Here is a 17,883-nt window from a genome sequence, read left to right on the forward strand (position 1 = left end):
TGCGCTGATCTCGCGAGATCCAATAGAACGCGCCAAACTAAGAAATAACAAGGCTTGTGACTGAAAGAGCAACAAACGACAACCTATTACCAGATGAAGAATCAATTCCAGACGTAACTCGAAATCCGAGCAAGTAATCTCCTTTTTGGTCAGTTGTCATTTTACACCACAAAATGGTCTATCAAAATAGTGGAAGATTCAAATCGGACCGGGGTAAGAGTGGCGACCAGGAGAACCAGTAAGTAGTCCCAGTCCGGATGTAAACAAGACAGTATTCAGTTGTATGGCTTTAGATGAGTGAATAATGGAGATGCAATTGTGAAAACTAGGGACGATGGTTCCTCAGCCCTCAAGAGGCTGGAACGCAGCCAGTTTACAGATGAGATGGACAGTCGCTTCGGGTTCGAAAGGATAAAAGAACCCGGAGAAAAAACCGGCTGGTTGATCAACATGCATCCTGTAGGTCAACATTCAATCGCCCTCTTGGCCTTTTTGATCTGACCAAATTATATGTTGTGTACTTCTTTGTACATTCAGGCTGAGATCTTGGATGAAGACAAAAGGTTGATCAGTGTTGTGGACTATTATTTTATCCAGGAGGATGGAAGCAGGTTCAAGGTGCGTTTGGGGATACATAGTCTTTGCACATTCAGGCTCATTAATTATTCATGTATTTGCATATCTGTCAACCTCGGCCAATTGCTTCCCTTATTAACATATTTACTCACATAGGCACACTTAAAACTCAAATTTCCCCCAAAGTGGACGGGGTGCCCAATCAGTCGGTGCGCCTTTTGTATGCCCTAAATTCAAGATTCTGTAGATGTTTCCGCATTTCGTGTGAAAGGGTAAAGTGCGTGTGCATATCATGCTTAAAGCATGACAATAATAGCAGTCGACGATGACGTTTTCATCTGCTAATAGTGACCAAGACGATCCGAAATACAGCCGAAATGGGGGAGACGAGATCGGTTTTACAAAAAACATACTTTCTGTAGAACATTTTTTACCAGTACAAAAGTTGTTGTACGGCGTGCACACCTTGAAATGATTTTTTTTTTTTTTTTTTAAATACGTTTTTCCTGTATTTTATATAAATTGACAGGTATGGATTACCTAAAAAATATGTTGCATTTATTCTGACATGTACTTCGTCTTTAGGTCGCACTCCCGTTCAAGCCCTATTTTTATGTCGCCACAAAAAAGGTAAGATAAGCTTAAAACCTAGTGTTGGATACCACAATGTGTAAACCCACATGAGAAAATGTACACTTTGTTGCAGAACTGCGAAAGAGAGGTCATCTCCTATTTGTCAAGAAAGTTCCAAGGAAAAGTGTCAAAACTTGAAATCCTCTCCAAGGAGGATCTGGATCTGGTGCGTCATATGAGAATGATTAGAAAAACAAGTCTTTAGCACTAAATGAGTTTTTTCACCTAGGCAAACCACCTGGTTGGACTAAAGAGAGGCTACATTAAGCTATCATTCAACACAGTGGACGACCTCATAAAAGTCAAGCGAGAGATTTCCCCATCAGTGCGAAAAAACAGAGAAAGAGAGCAGTCAAATGATGTCTACACATCAATGTTATCAAGGTACGTTTTGTTGAATAAAATGTTAAATCATTCATTATCTACATTTTTTGATCGATCAAGAGTTACAACAATTAAAACCGTGCTGCTCACCCTTTGGATTTGTGTGTTTCTGGCTTTGCAGTGCTCTATCGGGTGGCAACGTGACTTCAGCGGAAGAAGATGGGATGTCCAGGAATATTTCTGACCAATTAGACAACATTGTGGACATGAGGGAATATGATGTGCCCTACCATGTACGCGTGTCTATTGACCTCAAGATCCACGTAGTAAGTACAAAGGACTACTTTTGGAGAAAATGGATACATGAAAGGGTGTCTTCATCTAATAATCCCATTTTTATGATTCTTTGTCAGGCTCATTGGTACAACATTCGATTCAGAGGCGGTGCTTACCCACCAGAAATTGTTCGTAGGGAGGATCTTGTTGAACGACCGGTAGGACTCTTTTTTTTTATTTTTTATGTTGAATATTTAATATTTTGCCTAAATAAATCGCTTTTCTTGATTTTTTTAGGATCCTGTCGTTTTGGCCTTTGATATAGAGACCACAAAACTTCCACTGAAATTCCCAGATGCAGAGACCGATCAGATTATGATGATCTCATACATGATTGATGGACAGGTGGATTTTGTTACTCTCCTTTTTATATTTATGCAGTGCTTGTGTCATTGCAACCTTAATTTTGCTTTCCTGTTATAGGGCTTCCTCATTACAAACAGGGAGATTGTCTCTGAGAACATTGAAGACTTTGAGTTCACACCCAAACCAGAATATGAGGGTCCTTTCACTGTTTTCAATGAGGATGATGAGGTACATGTTATACCAGATAACCTGCTAAATATATTGTAGTTAAAGAAGTTAGTATCGTTGTCATAACATGTTATTTTCATAAAACAGATGGCACTTATTCAGAGGTTTTTTGATCACGTCCAAGAGACAAAGCCCAACATCTTTGTCACATATAACGGGGATTTCTTTGATTGGTGAGCGGTCTTGTATATTTGCTGCTTTTTAACTCAACTTCAACAGATTTGGTCAACATCTTTTCATTTTGACATTTTTTTTAATGATCGATTCTCTAGGCCTTTTGTCGAGACACGAGCTAACGCACATGGACTCAGCATGTACAGAGAGATTGGTTTCCAGAAGGATAGCCAGGGAGAGTACAAGTCCAGTCAGGCCATCCACATGGACAGTTTTAGGTGTGTCATACTGTACTTCAAAAAGTATCTAGAAAAAATATATCTAACAGCACAATATCGTTATGACAAGTGGATAAAGATGCAATCTTTGGTAAAATGTTGGCAAACCTGTGCACAATAGTGGTGTAATATGTCATATTTACTATGTGTAGCATAGCATTCAATATGTATAGCTTGATTTCTGAACTATTTTTTTAATGGGTAAGGTGGGTCAAGAGAGACAGCTACCTGCCAGTGGGAAGCCACAATTTGAAAGCTGCAGCAAAGGCTAAACTGGGCTACGACCCTGTTGAGTTGGACCCAGAGGAGATGTGCCGCATGGCGACAGAGGAACCACAAGTATGAACTCGATATTTTTTTTAATAATTAGTGCTCTTTCAATCTGTTTTTCTCCTTTTCTTGTCAGACATTAGCCACATACTCTGTGTCAGATGCTGTGGCCACATACTACCTCTACATGAAGTATGTTCACCCCTTCATCTTTGCTCTGTGCACTATCATTCCAATGGAGCCCGATGAGGTTTGTTCAAAGTCAATTAAATTGCAAAATCTTACTGTAACAGGTGACTTTTCAGACACTTGTTTTATGTTCCTCTTTTAACAGGTGTTGCGTAAAGGCTCCGGTACTCTATGCGAAGCTCTGCTCATGGTGCAGGCCTTCCATGCCAATATCGTCTTTCCCAACAAGCAGGAGCAAATCTTTAATAAGCTGACGGATGACGGCCACGTCTTAGACTCTGAGACTTACGTCGGCGGTCACGTAGAGGCGCTGGAGTCTGGAGTCTTTCGAAGTGACATTCCCTGCCGTTTTAAAATGGTAATGTTCACCTTGGGACTCCTATGTACATATGCTTATCCAGCAATTGCAGTCATCAGTGGCTTTAGTAGGCAACATTTCTGCCCTCATTAAGATTAAACATTTCAGTGACATACTGTAGGTTTGACATAGCGTCAAATTCAAATTTCTGTATTTTCCGGACTATCTGCTGTAGCTTCATCCAGGGTTCCCGCAGGTCCTTAAAAAGCCTGGAAAAGTATTGAATTCAAATCTGTTTAGTTAAGGTCTTAAGGTTGACTGGTAAAGTCCTGCACATGTACATATACGTGTGTGTGTGTGGGTCTGTGGATTTGTTGACAGAACCCAGCTGCTTTTGATTTCCTGCACCAAAGAGTTGAGCAGACAATACGTCATGCCATTGAGGAAGAAGAGAAAATCCCCCTGGAGCAAGTCACCAACTTCAATGAAGTATATGGATTTTCTCAATTGCCCCCTGTTATTGGTTACCTTCTCTCAATAAGGGTAAAGAACACTTTTTTTTCCCTTCAGGTTTGTGAAGACATCAAAAAGAAGCTGAATTGCCTTAAAGAGGTTCCAAATAGGATTGAGTGTCCCCTCATATACCATCTTGATGTTGGAGCAATGTACCCGAACATCATCCTCACCAACCGTCTGCAGGTAAAAAAGGGGGGGGAGTTGTAATATAGCACAGAAAGATAATTGTGAAAATCAATTCACTCAAGATTGATTTTTATTCTCATCCAGCCATCTGCAATGGTAGATGAAGCCATTTGTGCTGCCTGCGACTTCAATAAACCAGGCGCCACTTGTCAAAGGAAGATGGCTTGGCATTGGAGAGGGGAAATCAGTAAGTTTGTTTCACATGTTGTGTTTTTAACATGCTCAAACAGAACCATCAAGAAAATGGAGACATCTAAATAACTGTCATTCCCACCCTCATCTCGTCTGCCGCAGTGCCCGCCAGCCGCAGTGAATTCCACCGTATACAACAGCAACTAGAGTCTGAGAAGTTTCCCCCATTTTTCCCTAATGGTCCACCTCGAGCCTTCCACGCACTCAACAGGGAAGAACAGGCCAAGCATGAGAAAAAACGTCTTGCCGGTCAGTATCCTATTTGCATAAACTATTTTGGTTTTATGTCCTCTGCCGAAAGCAGTTTTAACACTTTTTCTGTGTTTTAGACTACTGTAAGAAAGCCTATAAGAAGACGCACGTTACCAAACTGGAGGAGCGAGTCACCACCATCTGTCAGAGAGAAAACTCCTTCTATGTAGATACTGTTCGAGCTTTCAGGGATCGGCGATATGAGTTCAAAGGGCTACACAAGGTACAAACCTGGCAACTGGGAGCAGCCACTTCTTGGAAATGCGGGCTTATCAATTTATTTTTTGTTGTTCTTTCCCTAAGGTCTGGAAGAAGAAAGTGTCCACAGCTCAGGAAAGTGGAGACGCAGCTGAGGTCAAGCGTTGCAAGAACATGGAAATCCTTTACGATTCTCTGCAGTTGGCTCATAAATGTATTCTAAACTCGTTTTACGGTTACGTCATGAGAAAGGGGTATGAGTTATTTTTTTTATATACTTAAATTCAGTAGCCTGTTAAATCCACTTTGTGTGTCGCTAAACTTCTGGACTGTGCAATAGGGCCCGCTGGTACTCAATGGAGATGGCCGGCATTGTGTGCTACACTGGTGCTAATATCATCACTCAGGCGAGAGAGCTAATTGAACAAATAGGGTGAGCAGCATTAGGAAGCCTTCATCTTAGAAGAAGCAAATACCTTTTTGTGATTTATCCTCTTTCCCCTGATTTAGGAGACCACTTGAGTTGGATACTGATGGTATCTGGTGTGTCCTCCCAAACACTTTCCCGGAAAACTTTGTGGTAAAGACTAGTAACGAGAAGAAGCCTAAAGTGACCATCTCCTACCCTGGTGCCATCCTGAACATCCTAGTTAAAGAAGGCTTTACAAACAACCAATATCATGAGTTGATAGACCCTGCATCACTCACATACAATATCAAAGCAGAGAACAGCATTTTCTTCGAAGTGGATGGGCCATACCTAGCCATGATTCTTCCCGCTTCCAAAGAAGAAGGAAAGAAATTAAAGAAAAGGTACGGCGTATTTACTATTTATTATATAAAACAATGTAAACTCACATTATAATGTATAGTCTACTAGCATTATAGTTACAGTCAATAACTTGAAGTTGGCATTTTACATTAGGTACGCTGTTTTTAATGAAGATGGCTCACTGGCTGAGCTGAAAGGATTTGAAGTGAAGAGGAGAGGAGAGCTGCAGCTCATTAAGATCTTCCAGTCATCTGTCTTTGAGGCTTTTCTTAAAGGTACCACCTTGGAGGAGGTCTACGCCTCTGTAGCCAAAGTAGCTGACTACTGGCTGGATGTCCTGTACAGCAAGGTAAGTTTGTCCAACACTTTGAGCGGAATTGGGTTTCTTTTGGAAAGATAATGAAGTCCTTGTGTTCATTTCATTGGTCTTTCAGGCTGCCAACATGCCAGACGCTGAATTGTTCGAACTGATATCTGAGAATCGCTCCATGTCTAAAAAGTTAGAGGACTATGGAGAGCAAAAGTCCACTTCCATTAGCACAGCCAAGAGGTTGGCAGAGTTTCTGGGGGACCAAATGGTGAAAGATGCCGGCCTGAGCTGTCGTTATGTAATCTCGCGAAAACCAGAAGGATCTCCCGTCACAGAAAGGTGGGACAACGTCACGTCTAGCCCGTAAGTGCTAAATTGATTATGGAATACTTCAACTGCAAAATTCTCCCCTTTCAGAGCCATTCCTTTGGCCATCTTCCAAGCTGAGCCAAGTGTGACCAAACATTTTTTGCGTAAATGGCTGAAGATGCCCAGCCTTTATGACCTTGACATCCGTTCAGTAAGGGTTTCAATCAAAAAAAGTTGTGGATTTTTTTTTTCACCGTGGCCTTGTTTTGCATCACCCCATGCCTCATCTCGCTACAGATCCTTGATTGGAATTACTACATTGAAAGGCTTGGTAGCGCAATCCAGAAAATCATCACCATCCCAGCAGCGCTACAACAGGTCATTTAAAAATATATATTAGTGATGAAGGGTTTTTAAGATGTTATAACTGATGGTTGCATTGCAGAGGGAATCATTGTACAAAAACTTAACTCCATCATACTAAAATGTTTTACTATGTTTTGGTAGTAAACAGGTTTGTTTACTATATATTATGTAGTAGCTTTAACTTCTTTTGGTGTTTAGGTGAAGAATCCAGTCCCCCGAGTCCGACATCCCGACTGGCTGCACAAGAAACTTCTTGAGAAAAATGATATTTACAAGCAAAAGAAAATTAGCGAGATGTTCACCAGTGAGGGCAAGCGGCAGGTAGGTTAGCTAAACAGACAAAGTGTTCCTATTGGACAAAGAATTATCCTTTTGTCAATTCACTACTCAATCAATTGTATTTAAATGTGAATCCTGGGGAAAAAAATTATATTGTCTATACCTTGTCAGAATCATTAACTTCAAGACAACTAAGATAAATCTTGCCAGTTGTTGGATTGGGTAACAGGTTTCAAACCTGAGGCCCACCAAGTAAATTATTGACTTCATATGTTTAACTCAAAAACCAACATTTTTACATGGTGTCAGTTTGCAAGCATTTTCTTTCAAATAAGATGAAACAATCTAAATACAAAGATCTTTTAAAATGGGAAAATATCAGTTTAACCATTGAGAATATTGAGAACTATATCCAAAAAACATGTTTCTTTTAGGTTCATTGAAATAATAGGGCCATTTTAACGAATACTTGAAGTTCAAATCTTGCATAATGCAGTTTTTACGTCATTTAATCATAAATTTTCCATAATACCTCCGTAATCGCATGTATTGCATTGCTCCCTCTTTAAACGCAGAATATTCCTGTTTCTTTTTCAGGTGGCTCAGCATGCTAGGGGCTATTCAGTTCCAGATATGGAGGACTTTGGGGTGACAGCTAAACCACTGCAGCCGGCTATCCCCATCAGCACCAAAAGGAAGAGATCCTCTCAAGGGGAGGATAGCCAGGTAGAGTCTCAGGATATTGAGCTCACCCTGTCATGGAGAGAAATCTTGGGCCCACCCCCATTAATGGGCAAGACGAAGGTAAACAACTATTTAGTTGCTATATTAAAATTGAGAACATTTGACAGGAAACGCTACACAAATTACTTACGTAGTCTATGAAGTTTTATGAAAAATTGACATTCCATTCCTTCTTGGTTCCACCAATCAAGAGGGGATGTAAACAACCATTTTTAGGTATATCTTTAATCTAAAAAAATGGCTTTTTACAGGAGGAGCTTCTTGTGTGGTTGCGTTACCATAAGAAAAAGTGGGAACTGCAGATGAGGCAGAGGAAAGAAAGACAGAAGAAAAGGAGACTGCTGGATGGAGAATCTCAACCTGTAGGCGGAGGCGTGATTAGGGATGGCCCGACCAAAGGTTTGGGAAGTTTCCTTCGCAAAACTGCCCGCAGCATCCTGGACATGCCTTGGCAAATTGTACAGGTGGGCAAATGGCTTCGGTTGAAATGGAATGTTACGCTTTTTCTGAAGATGTCAAATAATTACACATTTGTATGATATATATGCGATTCTTTGCAGATTGCAGAAACTAGTCACCCTGGACTTTTCAAGTTATGGGCTGTGATTGGAAACGACCTCCATTGCATGAAGCTCAACATCCCTCGCATCTTCTATGTCAACCAGAAAGTCCCAAAACAGGAAGAGGGACCCACATACAAAAAGGTATACAAACTGTTGCTATTCCAGCTGCTATACATTCTCTATTGAACATATTTGATCTGTGTTGCTTCAGGTGAACCGTATGCTCCCCCGCTCCAACATTGCATACTACCTCTATGAGTACTGTGTGCCTGAGGACATGTACCAGGAGCACATCAACGAGATCAACGCTGACCTCTCGGCCCCAGACATTGAAGGGGTCTATGAAACACAGGTATACCATAAAGGACATTATGTCCAACTGTCCAATGTATACAGCAGGTACCTTGAAGTGATACAAATCTCATGAGCTTTGCTAATTCATCTTTTAGGTGCCACTATTGTTTCGTGCCCTAGTACAGCTTGGATGTGTTTGTATGGTCAATAAGCGTATTGGGAGGGATGTGGCTGGACGAGAAGCTGACACTTTTGACCTGGAACATCTGGATATGAGGTCTCTGGCCCAGTTTAGCTACTTGGAACCAGGTTTGAGCATTATATAAGCTTGTTGGTGTGATTTTACTATTTGATTTTACAGGAGTCTGGTAATGTTTTCATTTCTTCTAGGGAGTGTTCGTCACATGTACCTTTACCATCACAGTCAGGGGCACAAGGCCATCTTTGGGCTTTTCATTCCTTCTCAACGCAAAGCCAACATCTTTGTTCTAGACACTGTAAGAACAATGGATTGCGATGTTGTTTTTGTCACCAGCTTTCTTTAAGCACCCCAAAATATTATGAACATTGAGAAAAGTTCATATAACCAGTGGTTGGTCTTATACAATTTGCGTGCTGCCTGTTTTTAGGAGTGCGTTTTTAAGCTTTGTCATTTTTCCCCATCCAGGTGCGAAGTAACCAGATGCCCAACCTTAATAACCTCTACAATGCTGAGCGTACTGCGCTACTCGAAAAAACAACAGAAGACCTACTGCCTCCAGACAAACACAATTTTGAGGTCCGGGCTGAAAATGATGTGAAGGCAATCTACCGTGCTCTACAACGCATATTCCTAAGCTACAAGGTATAAAAAAAGGAGAGAGATCAGACCCTAATATGAGCTTTTATTACAATCTTTGGGGGAAAAATTTCGAATGTTGTTTCTATCGGTTATTTTTAGGAAGATCGACGTGGGCCAACTCTCATTGCCTTGCAATCCAACTGGGACTTGCTTAGATTAGCTACAGGGATGCCAGTTCTGGAGGAATTCCCAGTTGTGCCAGTCCATGTTATTGATGAGATCAATTACAGTGTGTTGGATTGGCAGCGACATGGTGCCCGGCGTATGATCCGCCACTACTTGAATCTGGATAGCTGTCTGTCACAGGCTTTTGACATGGCTCGGTAGGTGATGTATAGATAAACTATAAAAGACACTGTTGGAATAATTCAACCTTTGCTTTACCAGGCTATCCAGCTAAATCGCAGCAACAATGAAAACTGAAAATCTGTCATCTATCTCCATTTCAGATATTACCACTTACCCGTGGGAAACCTGCCCAAGGATGTATCGATATTTGGATCTGACCTCTTCCTTGCCAGACATTTGCGGAAACACAACCACCTACTGTGGCTTTCTCCCACGGCAAGGCCAGATCTTGGGGGCAAAGAAGCTGATGACAGCCGGCTAGTAATGGAAAGTGATGAACGGGGCTCTGTTGAGATTAACGCCCAGGGGTGCTACTCTACAGGTATTTCAATTCATGCATTGGCCCCTCTAGAAATGTGATTAGAATAATTAGCAATTTAGAAATAACAATTTGCACATATAAATGCCACAAAGTTTTCAAAGCTGAATGCTATCTCCTGGTCCAATACATTCTAAGTCAATATTTATTTTAAAATGCTCTAACTTGCAGTGTGTGTCGAGCTGGACCTCCAGAGCCTGGCCGTTAACACCATCCTCCAGTCGCAGCATGTCAATGATATGGAGGGGGGATCCAGTCTGGGTGTGAGTTTTGATGTGATCCAGCAGGCGTCTTTGGAGGACATGATGTCAGGACACCAAGGAGCTAACTCACTGGCCAGCTATGATGAGACCGCCCTCTGCTCCAACACGTTCAGGTGAGTGTAAACAGTAGTGATTGACTGATATGGGTTTTTCAGGACCGATACCGAGGACGCTAAAAAAATTGCTGTGCTAAGACTGAAGTCGAACTCTGAGAACATTACTTATTGATATGCATCTGGCAGTGTTATGGCATTTTACATATAGTGTAGTGACAGTACTTATCATTCGATCACTAGTACACAGGTATAACACACTTATTTTGTTTGTTTGTTTGTTTTCTACCCTCTGCTTCAATTTTTTTTTTTTTACATGAGCAGGATCTTAAAGAGCATGGTGGTGGGCTGGGTCCGAGAAATCACCCAGTATCACAACGTGTACGCAGACAACCAGGTGATGCACTTCTACCGCTGGCTTCACTCTCCCAACTCGTTGCTCTATGACCCTGCTTTACACCGCACTCTGCACAACATGATGAAGAAGGTCTTTCTCCAGTGAGTGATATACACCCTTTATTATTACTTACGTTTTTTTAACCTGTACAAGTCAGCTTTAGATTCATGGCAAAAGCTTTAACTGACTGGCCTCAGCACTATAACACATTGCATGTTTGTTTTTTTAAGTGACGCAGCCAGTTAGAATTCTGAACAGTTGTTGTTGTGCCTCTCAGGTTGGTTGCCGAGTTCAAGCGTCTCGGCTCCACTGTGGTTTACGGAAACTTCAACAGGATCATCTTGTGTACTAAAAAACGAAGGATAGAGGACGCCATTGGATATGTGGAATACATCACAAATAGGTTTGATTTTGGACTATCATGCCGTAGCCTAGAAGCCCCTGATCACTTCGTTTTTTTCAGCACCTCCCTCTTGCAGTCATAAGTGATTTGTAAAACCGTAGTCACATTTGTAACTTTGTTACAATACTAAATACTTTGTTACAGTACTAAAAATATATTTATTAATATCTAATTATTAAAAAATGTTTTACCACAGCACCCGTCGTGTTAAAATCATTTTAACTCTTTTATAACGACAACACAACGTACCAGTTTTTTATACGAAGATTGAAGTTATTTGCACCATACAATCAGTGAACCAAAGCCGTCAGACTTAAAAAATCAAAATGATGTTACCCAGTATTTTTTATCTTTGCAGCATCCTTATGGGTCAGAATTTCAATTTGTGCCATAAACTGTCTTACTATGTCTTGTAGCATACATTCTCGAGAAATCTTCCATTCTTTGTCCATCTCCTTCTCCCGGTGTTGGGAGTTTCTTCTGTGGATGGACCCGGCTAACAATGGCGGTGTGAAAGGCAAACTTCCCTCCAGCATTTTGTATGGCGAGGTCAGTCAAACTTCATTTTCGATGGCTACTATTTACCATGCATGCAGGTCATTCCCAATGTGTGTTGGTCTCATTTAGGAGGGAGCCAAACCAGAGAAAAACACAGAAGGAGATGAGGATGCCAGCGAGGATGAAGAGGAGAATGAAGCTAATGCTCAGGAAAATGAGGAAGATGCTGTGGCGGATGAGGTGGAGGATTTGATTGAGAGCAATTGGAATATCATGCAGTATCTACCGCAAAGTGCCTCCTGCCAGAGCTACTTCCTGATGATTGTGTCTGGTGAGTCCGTAATAAAAATAAAGTAAACACGTTATTGATGCTGTTTTTGTTCTCGGGCCAAAGCCGTGCAATCATTTTAATAATTAAATAATGTAGACAATGTTTTTATGCATCAGCAGAAGATAGGTCTCAATTTGCATCCCTCTACTAACACTGTCAGGGACAGCTATTAAAAAGTTGAAGCTTATTTAACCCTTTCTAGAGTAGGTGAAAAACAGGACAATATTTAACATTGGACCAACCTGAAAATTCACAAAATTTTCATCCTAAACATGTCAGGAAATAGGCAAAATATCAATTATTCCTAAATCCAAACAAGATGTAGATAATACAGCTGACTCTCAGAAAATTGGGTTAGCATATAACTCAGGGGTGTCCAATCTGGTCACAGCTGGGGTAATAAATACTTAATTTGCATTGCTGTATATTCATGCACTACTTCTCATCTTCTTTTTTTTTAATTCTTCCCAGCTTACATTGCGGCAGTTTACCAGAGCATGAAAGACGAGCTGAGGCGGAACACACCTGGTGCAACGCCAATCAAAAGACGAGGCGGCAGTCAGATTTCCCAACAGCCAGTGGGGGATCCAAGCGCCCTTCCCGGTAAAATGCTTTTTTGGGGGGAAGAATTGGTAAACGATGTGACTTTACATTAAGATTTCACGTATTTCAAAAATCTTCCACAGGAATAATCGCTTTCTCTCAGGAGTACGTGTCAAGCGAGCTAACGCAGAACATTTTTACCATTACACAAAAAATCCAAAAAAAGGTGACGGGTACCAGGAATGTGAACCAGCCCTCAGAAATGTTCCCAGTCTTGCCAGGTTCACACTTGCAACTAAACAACCCAGCACTAGAGTTTATCAAATATGTCTGCCAGGTGAATTAAAAAAGACCTCAATGTTAAATCTTATGTATTTTATTTGAGCTTCATCTTTTATTTTATTTTATTTTTCAGGTCCTCTCACTTGATAGCAACATCGCCACCCAGGTTAACAAGCTTAAGCGAGACCTCCTGCGTCTTGTAGATGTGGGGGAGTTCGCAGAACAAGCCCAATTTCGTGACCCTTGCCATTCGTACATACTGCCCGAAGTTATATGTCACAACTGCAATTTCTGCCGGGATCTTGACCTCTGCAAAGATCCGTCTGTGGCACAAGTAAGCCTACACCGGCTAATTTTATTAGTGGTGCTAATTTAATCAAATTGGAATGATCTTTTTTTCCTGATTTTCAGGATGGCGCCATCGTGCCACAATGGTTTTGCTCCAACTGCCAGGCCCAGTATGAGACTGAGTTTATTGAGATGGCTTTGGTGGATGCCTTGCAGAAAAAACTGATGAGCTACACATTGCAGGATCTGGTAAGTTAAAAGGAGTCACAAAGACAAAAATTGCTGCATTGTACAGTGCGCGATAAGCTGTTGGGAGTTTGCTTGAAATCCCACTAGAATGGGAAATGTGAAAAATAATATAACGTCTTGAAAGGGGGATCAAGTTTGTCTATTTGTATAGGAGCCAACACTTCAGTCTATGTTTTTAGGTGTGTGCCAAATGTAAAGGAGTGAAGGAAGGAAACATGCCTCTCTATTGCAATTGTGCAGGAGACTTTGAACTCACGTTCCCAGTTAAGGTACCGTTTATCTTCATTTGTATTCTTCTAATATTTTCACATTTATTTTAAACTATTTGTTTTTTGTCTTTCTTTTTCAAGAGCTTCTCGGAGCAGGTCAAAGTGTTTCGGAACATTGCGTACCACTACAAGATGAACTTCCTTGAGGAGACTATCGATTGGTTGATGGAGATGAGCCCAAACACAAACCTGAGTGATCCTTAATGGCACAGATGTCGTTTAGTTTATCATCACTTTTGGTGGTGTTGCTCAAATGTGTGAAGAGTTTAAGTGGCTGTACATTGTCCACACGTTATGTGGGTCGTAGATATGATTTTACTCTCGTCGATAAGATTTCTGGAAGAATGTATACATACAGGTTTAGATTTTTACTCTCAATAAATATTTTTTACTGTGTAATATGTTCCACGCAGTTGTACAGTCTATTTTAAAGTATCATTGCATGCGTCTTCTTTGAAAACAACCATCAAACTGTAAAAACACAAGGAAAATCTATGCCTGTAAAAACTTATTTTTTTCCCTATGTACATTAGTTAGCATAATTGTATTTTTCCAAACTGAAATTATCTTTCACTAATCAGGAAAAAGAACAAGGATCCATTACACTTGGAGATTCGTCACTACTGGCCAATCTGGACTTCTGAAGCATCCCTATAGGTTTGACCAACGTCATAATCTTGTTCAAGAGGCCTTTCATGGGAAGTGACTCATTTATCTGATTACAGCTCATTGCTCTTCTTGTACATCCTTTCCTGTTGGGTGCTTTCTTTCCACATTAGGTTCAAAGATGATTCCGTGCTATTTACCCACGTGTACTTGGCGTGGTTCCCCATTTATTGTACTGTATGTGGTATGGGACTCTTGTAGTAAAAAATGAGAGATTTTGATCAAATAAGTGATACTATGGCTAATGTATTCAAGAGTCAACTACTTAGACATACTGGGAGACTTTGTGGCTGTTGCCACAGACCACAGAAAATGTTGATGCAGTCCAGACACTGAGCCGACGCTAATGATGACATTACAATGGCACTCCATCCGACAAGTCTGACTGGTATGAGCTGAAGCTGGTGATGTAAAGTAGTTGTGGCGGAATGGGCCCACTGGGTTCATCAATAAGCTGCGGAGGAAAATTGCACATAAAATCCCAGCTACATCCTACTGTTGCGAAGCAACAAGCTACTTGTGTATATATTGCCAACTTCATTTCATCAGGCATGCTATTTGAAAGATTTCTTTATGGCCTGAGGTCACGTCAGTATCCGGTATATTATGATTGCATCACTTTTCGCCTAATGTCAGTTTCCCATAACAATCTAATCTAATACTGCACATTTTAGCGACCTTCACATGACAAATGGTTGTTCAAAATATTTACGTAGGCAAATGGCAAATGTCCTAAACCTCTAATTATGGTGAAAATTATGTTTGAACACAAAAAATGGTTCCGCTTACAAGTGCAGCCATTTTCTAATTTCAGTAATACCCACGCACATACTACTCCCCGGTAGAAGCACGGAATCTTGCATACTCGCTTTTAATTGGCTAAAATATCGGAGTACCGGTACTAAAATTGATTAAATAGCAAGTACTCGCTTGTGGTTTAAATTTTCTATAGTATTGCACATCAGAAAATTTTAGTTAATGTATTTTTCTTAAGGTTTATTGTGGGTCAGATTGTATGTATACATAAGTGGTATCTTTTAGGGTTTCAGTTTCATTATTAATAGTTATTTTTCACTTATGTGGTGAGTTTTTTCTTCTAAGGGGAAACCATTTGCGTTTGCTTACTTCGTCAAGCTTGCTCTCGCTGTAGATCTCATCCTTATCCATAAATGTCAGCATGATCCAGTCGCAGAAAATGGTACACTAATGGTAGGATTGAGATTGCAAAAAAGGTCAGAAAATAAGTTAGTCTAAAAGAAAAGATGGCATTACTCACAACTCCAACTGAAGTCAACGCAGTCATTGTGCTGATGATGGTTGGGATTGGGCTAAATCTACCTGCCTGCAAAGAATTAACATTGTAATGTTATGATGTTACTGCAGCAACTCAAAAATAGCTGTTTGTTTTGACTGAGTCTATCCTTACTTGTCCATGAACAATGACATCCAAACGTATACCGTAGGCCTTGATGAGTGTCCGAGACTCCACCCCATCCTTTTGATAGTATTTGGAGAATCTAGTGATGAATATTGTTGTGATTAAAATTGACAACAAACTCCTTTTTTAGATGAAATTCTTTTGAATTCACCTGCAATAGTAACCAGAATTAGCCAGATCCTTTCTGACATCCAGACGCCTAAAGGAATATTTGGGTTTACAGCGAGAAAGATCCAGGTCCAAGTCACAGTCCCAATTAATGAACACACCAATCACACCTCCCTGAGAAGTAAGCATAAAAAAGTGATATTCTACAAAGAGTACTGCTTAGCATCTATTTGTAATGAACTTTAACAGCAAATACTTATTTATCCGATCAATGTGATATTTGGCCTAGTATTGGTTCAAACAAAAACATTTTTTTTTCGAATGCAAGCTAATGAATAAGCAATTCGTAACATACTAACCGTCCTGCAGAGCTCAGTGAAGTTCTCCCGGGCTTGATGAGCAATGTAGCCCAATCGGAAGTTTGGACAATAAGGCTCCTTCTCCTCATCATACTGACATTTGTTCAGGTATATGTTACGTTTGTTTGATGCATCCTTGATATTACCTCTGCCCGAGAAGACCAAGCATAAGTTGAGAGTTTTACTTTACGTATACTTACTTACATTTGTATGCGTGTGTGGATAAGGGGAAATGTACCTCAGTGCTTTAAACTTTGGGAAATATATGTTGTTTCTGATGAATAAGGTGAAATTGATGGCCTCCGCCAACGATGGTTCTCTGTAATCATTAGATTGTGGTTCAATTTCACTCTTATAGGTCAATTTCTTTTCATAATTTCTGTTTTGAGTAAGTGCCGGATAACTTGCAAATTTGATTATTCAACTAGTATTTGACTTTTTTTTAACTTTCTTTCATTGCTTAATAATCAATGATAAGACCATCTTGCCCAACTCAAAAGAAAGGTTAAGAAAAAAATCACCTCTTTTGACTGAAAATGAATGCATGAGGAAGAAAAATGACTTCACATATAGATCTGATCTTTCTTGCCTCTTGACAGCATACGCTTCAATTGGACACCAGGTTTGGATTTCACAAGTTTTGAAGGTGTGGTTGTAGTATCGAATACATCTGCCAGTCCTCCTGCCTGCCAAACAAATGAAAAAAACTGAGTCATTTATAACGTGTAACTTTTTCGTATTGCATATAAGCAGTAGAAATCCGACCATTGCCATTGAAGTCCACCTCTCCTTTAATGCAGTCTGAGTCCTTTGTGCAGTTGGCATTTGTGACGCCAAAATACTACACACAAATAAGAATGGACATTCATAGTATTTAGAGAATTTATTTGAAGTAATATTTACTGCATACTTAAAGTCATTACCTCAGCACAAGTCCCTTGCTTCTGATCATATGTGACTTCTCGTCTCAGTATTGCACTAATGACATCCCCACCCTGACCGAGGCCACGGTAACAGAAGTCAATACTCTTTACTTTCATGAAGGAGCAAAGCAAAGTTGCATTTTTACCTCAAAAGGTCGAACATATTCCACATTGTCTAAGATTTCATCTCCACGGACGGCTGAGCCTTTCATGCGAGTGTAAACGGAGCTCTGAGGACGTGTTTCACTTTCTTGGTAAGCTTTCTGACTTATGAAGACGTACCTTGAAGGGCACACAAAAACCGCTGATGATGAGGATGCACAGCCAAATAATACTGCTGAATTGTTTTCTATACGCCAAATGAATATTTGTAAATTCTAAAATTTACATCCCGACCATTTACCAAAAATTTCAATATCAAAAAATGAGTTTAATTATTGTGTAAAGAAATAAATGTAGCCTGATATAGTATTTTGTAAAATATCTCTATAGATTATCTATTGATGACCAATAAAACAAGTACTGTATGTAAATTGTTTTTTTAATAAAATTCTTACCGTCACATGCATTTTAAAAATTATAAATATTATAAAGACAAGCTTACCAGACAAAGTAGGTGATGACAATAGACTGAACAACCCTGTATATGACTCCAAGAGTCATATTTTTAACCACCATGACTTTGGGGGTTTCATAGTCCCAAAATCCAAGGAAATAGTCTTTTAAACATGAAGTGAATCCCATGGTTTTAAAATCTTGTTTTGGACCTCGT

The 17,883-nt window shown here is 40.1% G+C and overlaps 2 protein-coding genes across 2 annotated transcripts; one reads left to right on the plus strand and one right to left on the minus strand.

Annotated features, from left to right (window-relative positions):
• The first annotated feature begins 57 nt into the window (after window positions 1-57).
• On the plus strand, window positions 58-14,018 carry pole (polymerase (DNA directed), epsilon). Its single transcript, XM_077601493.1, has 48 exons — window positions 58-238; window positions 330-459; window positions 538-618; window positions 1,162-1,206; window positions 1,283-1,375; window positions 1,439-1,593; window positions 1,715-1,859; window positions 1,947-2,027; window positions 2,107-2,214; window positions 2,293-2,403; window positions 2,491-2,576; window positions 2,676-2,795; window positions 3,002-3,134; window positions 3,202-3,315; window positions 3,400-3,612; window positions 3,934-4,041; window positions 4,123-4,251; window positions 4,339-4,441; window positions 4,549-4,695; window positions 4,776-4,921; window positions 5,002-5,150; window positions 5,237-5,329; window positions 5,407-5,709; window positions 5,822-6,017; window positions 6,103-6,317; window positions 6,396-6,498; window positions 6,585-6,665; window positions 6,852-6,974; window positions 7,530-7,736; window positions 7,928-8,140; window positions 8,237-8,380; window positions 8,451-8,591; window positions 8,689-8,842; window positions 8,924-9,030; window positions 9,201-9,377; window positions 9,474-9,697; window positions 9,824-10,044; window positions 10,213-10,417; window positions 10,682-10,855; window positions 11,032-11,157; window positions 11,574-11,706; window positions 11,785-11,986; window positions 12,458-12,589; window positions 12,673-12,866; window positions 12,945-13,145; window positions 13,223-13,348; window positions 13,528-13,617; window positions 13,699-14,018. Exons 1-48 carry the CDS (start codon window positions 174-176, stop codon window positions 13,819-13,821), a joined length of 6,870 nt encoding a protein of 2,289 aa, XP_077457619.1. The 5' UTR covers window positions 58-173; the 3' UTR covers window positions 13,822-14,018.
• Window positions 14,019-14,067: 49 nt separating this feature from the next.
• p2rx2 (purinergic receptor P2X, ligand-gated ion channel, 2) lies at window positions 14,068-17,855 on the minus strand. Its single transcript, XM_077601494.1, has 12 exons — window positions 17,716-17,855; window positions 17,258-17,393; window positions 17,112-17,183; window positions 16,954-17,029; window positions 16,778-16,874; window positions 16,427-16,507; window positions 16,189-16,336; window positions 15,873-16,003; window positions 15,710-15,800; window positions 15,560-15,625; window positions 15,409-15,486; window positions 14,068-14,737 (listed from the first exon to the last, which is right to left on the minus strand). The coding sequence occupies exons 1-12, from the start codon at window positions 17,853-17,855 to the stop codon at window positions 14,639-14,641; spliced, it is 1,215 nt and encodes a 404-aa protein (XP_077457620.1). The 3' UTR covers window positions 14,068-14,638.
• Between the last annotated feature and the right edge of the window lie 28 nt (window positions 17,856-17,883).

Source organism: Stigmatopora argus, chromosome 5 (genome assembly GCF_051989625.1).
Source record: "Stigmatopora argus isolate UIUO_Sarg chromosome 5, RoL_Sarg_1.0, whole genome shotgun sequence".
Classification (NCBI taxonomy): Eukaryota; Metazoa; Chordata; class Actinopteri; order Syngnathiformes; family Syngnathidae; genus Stigmatopora; species Stigmatopora argus.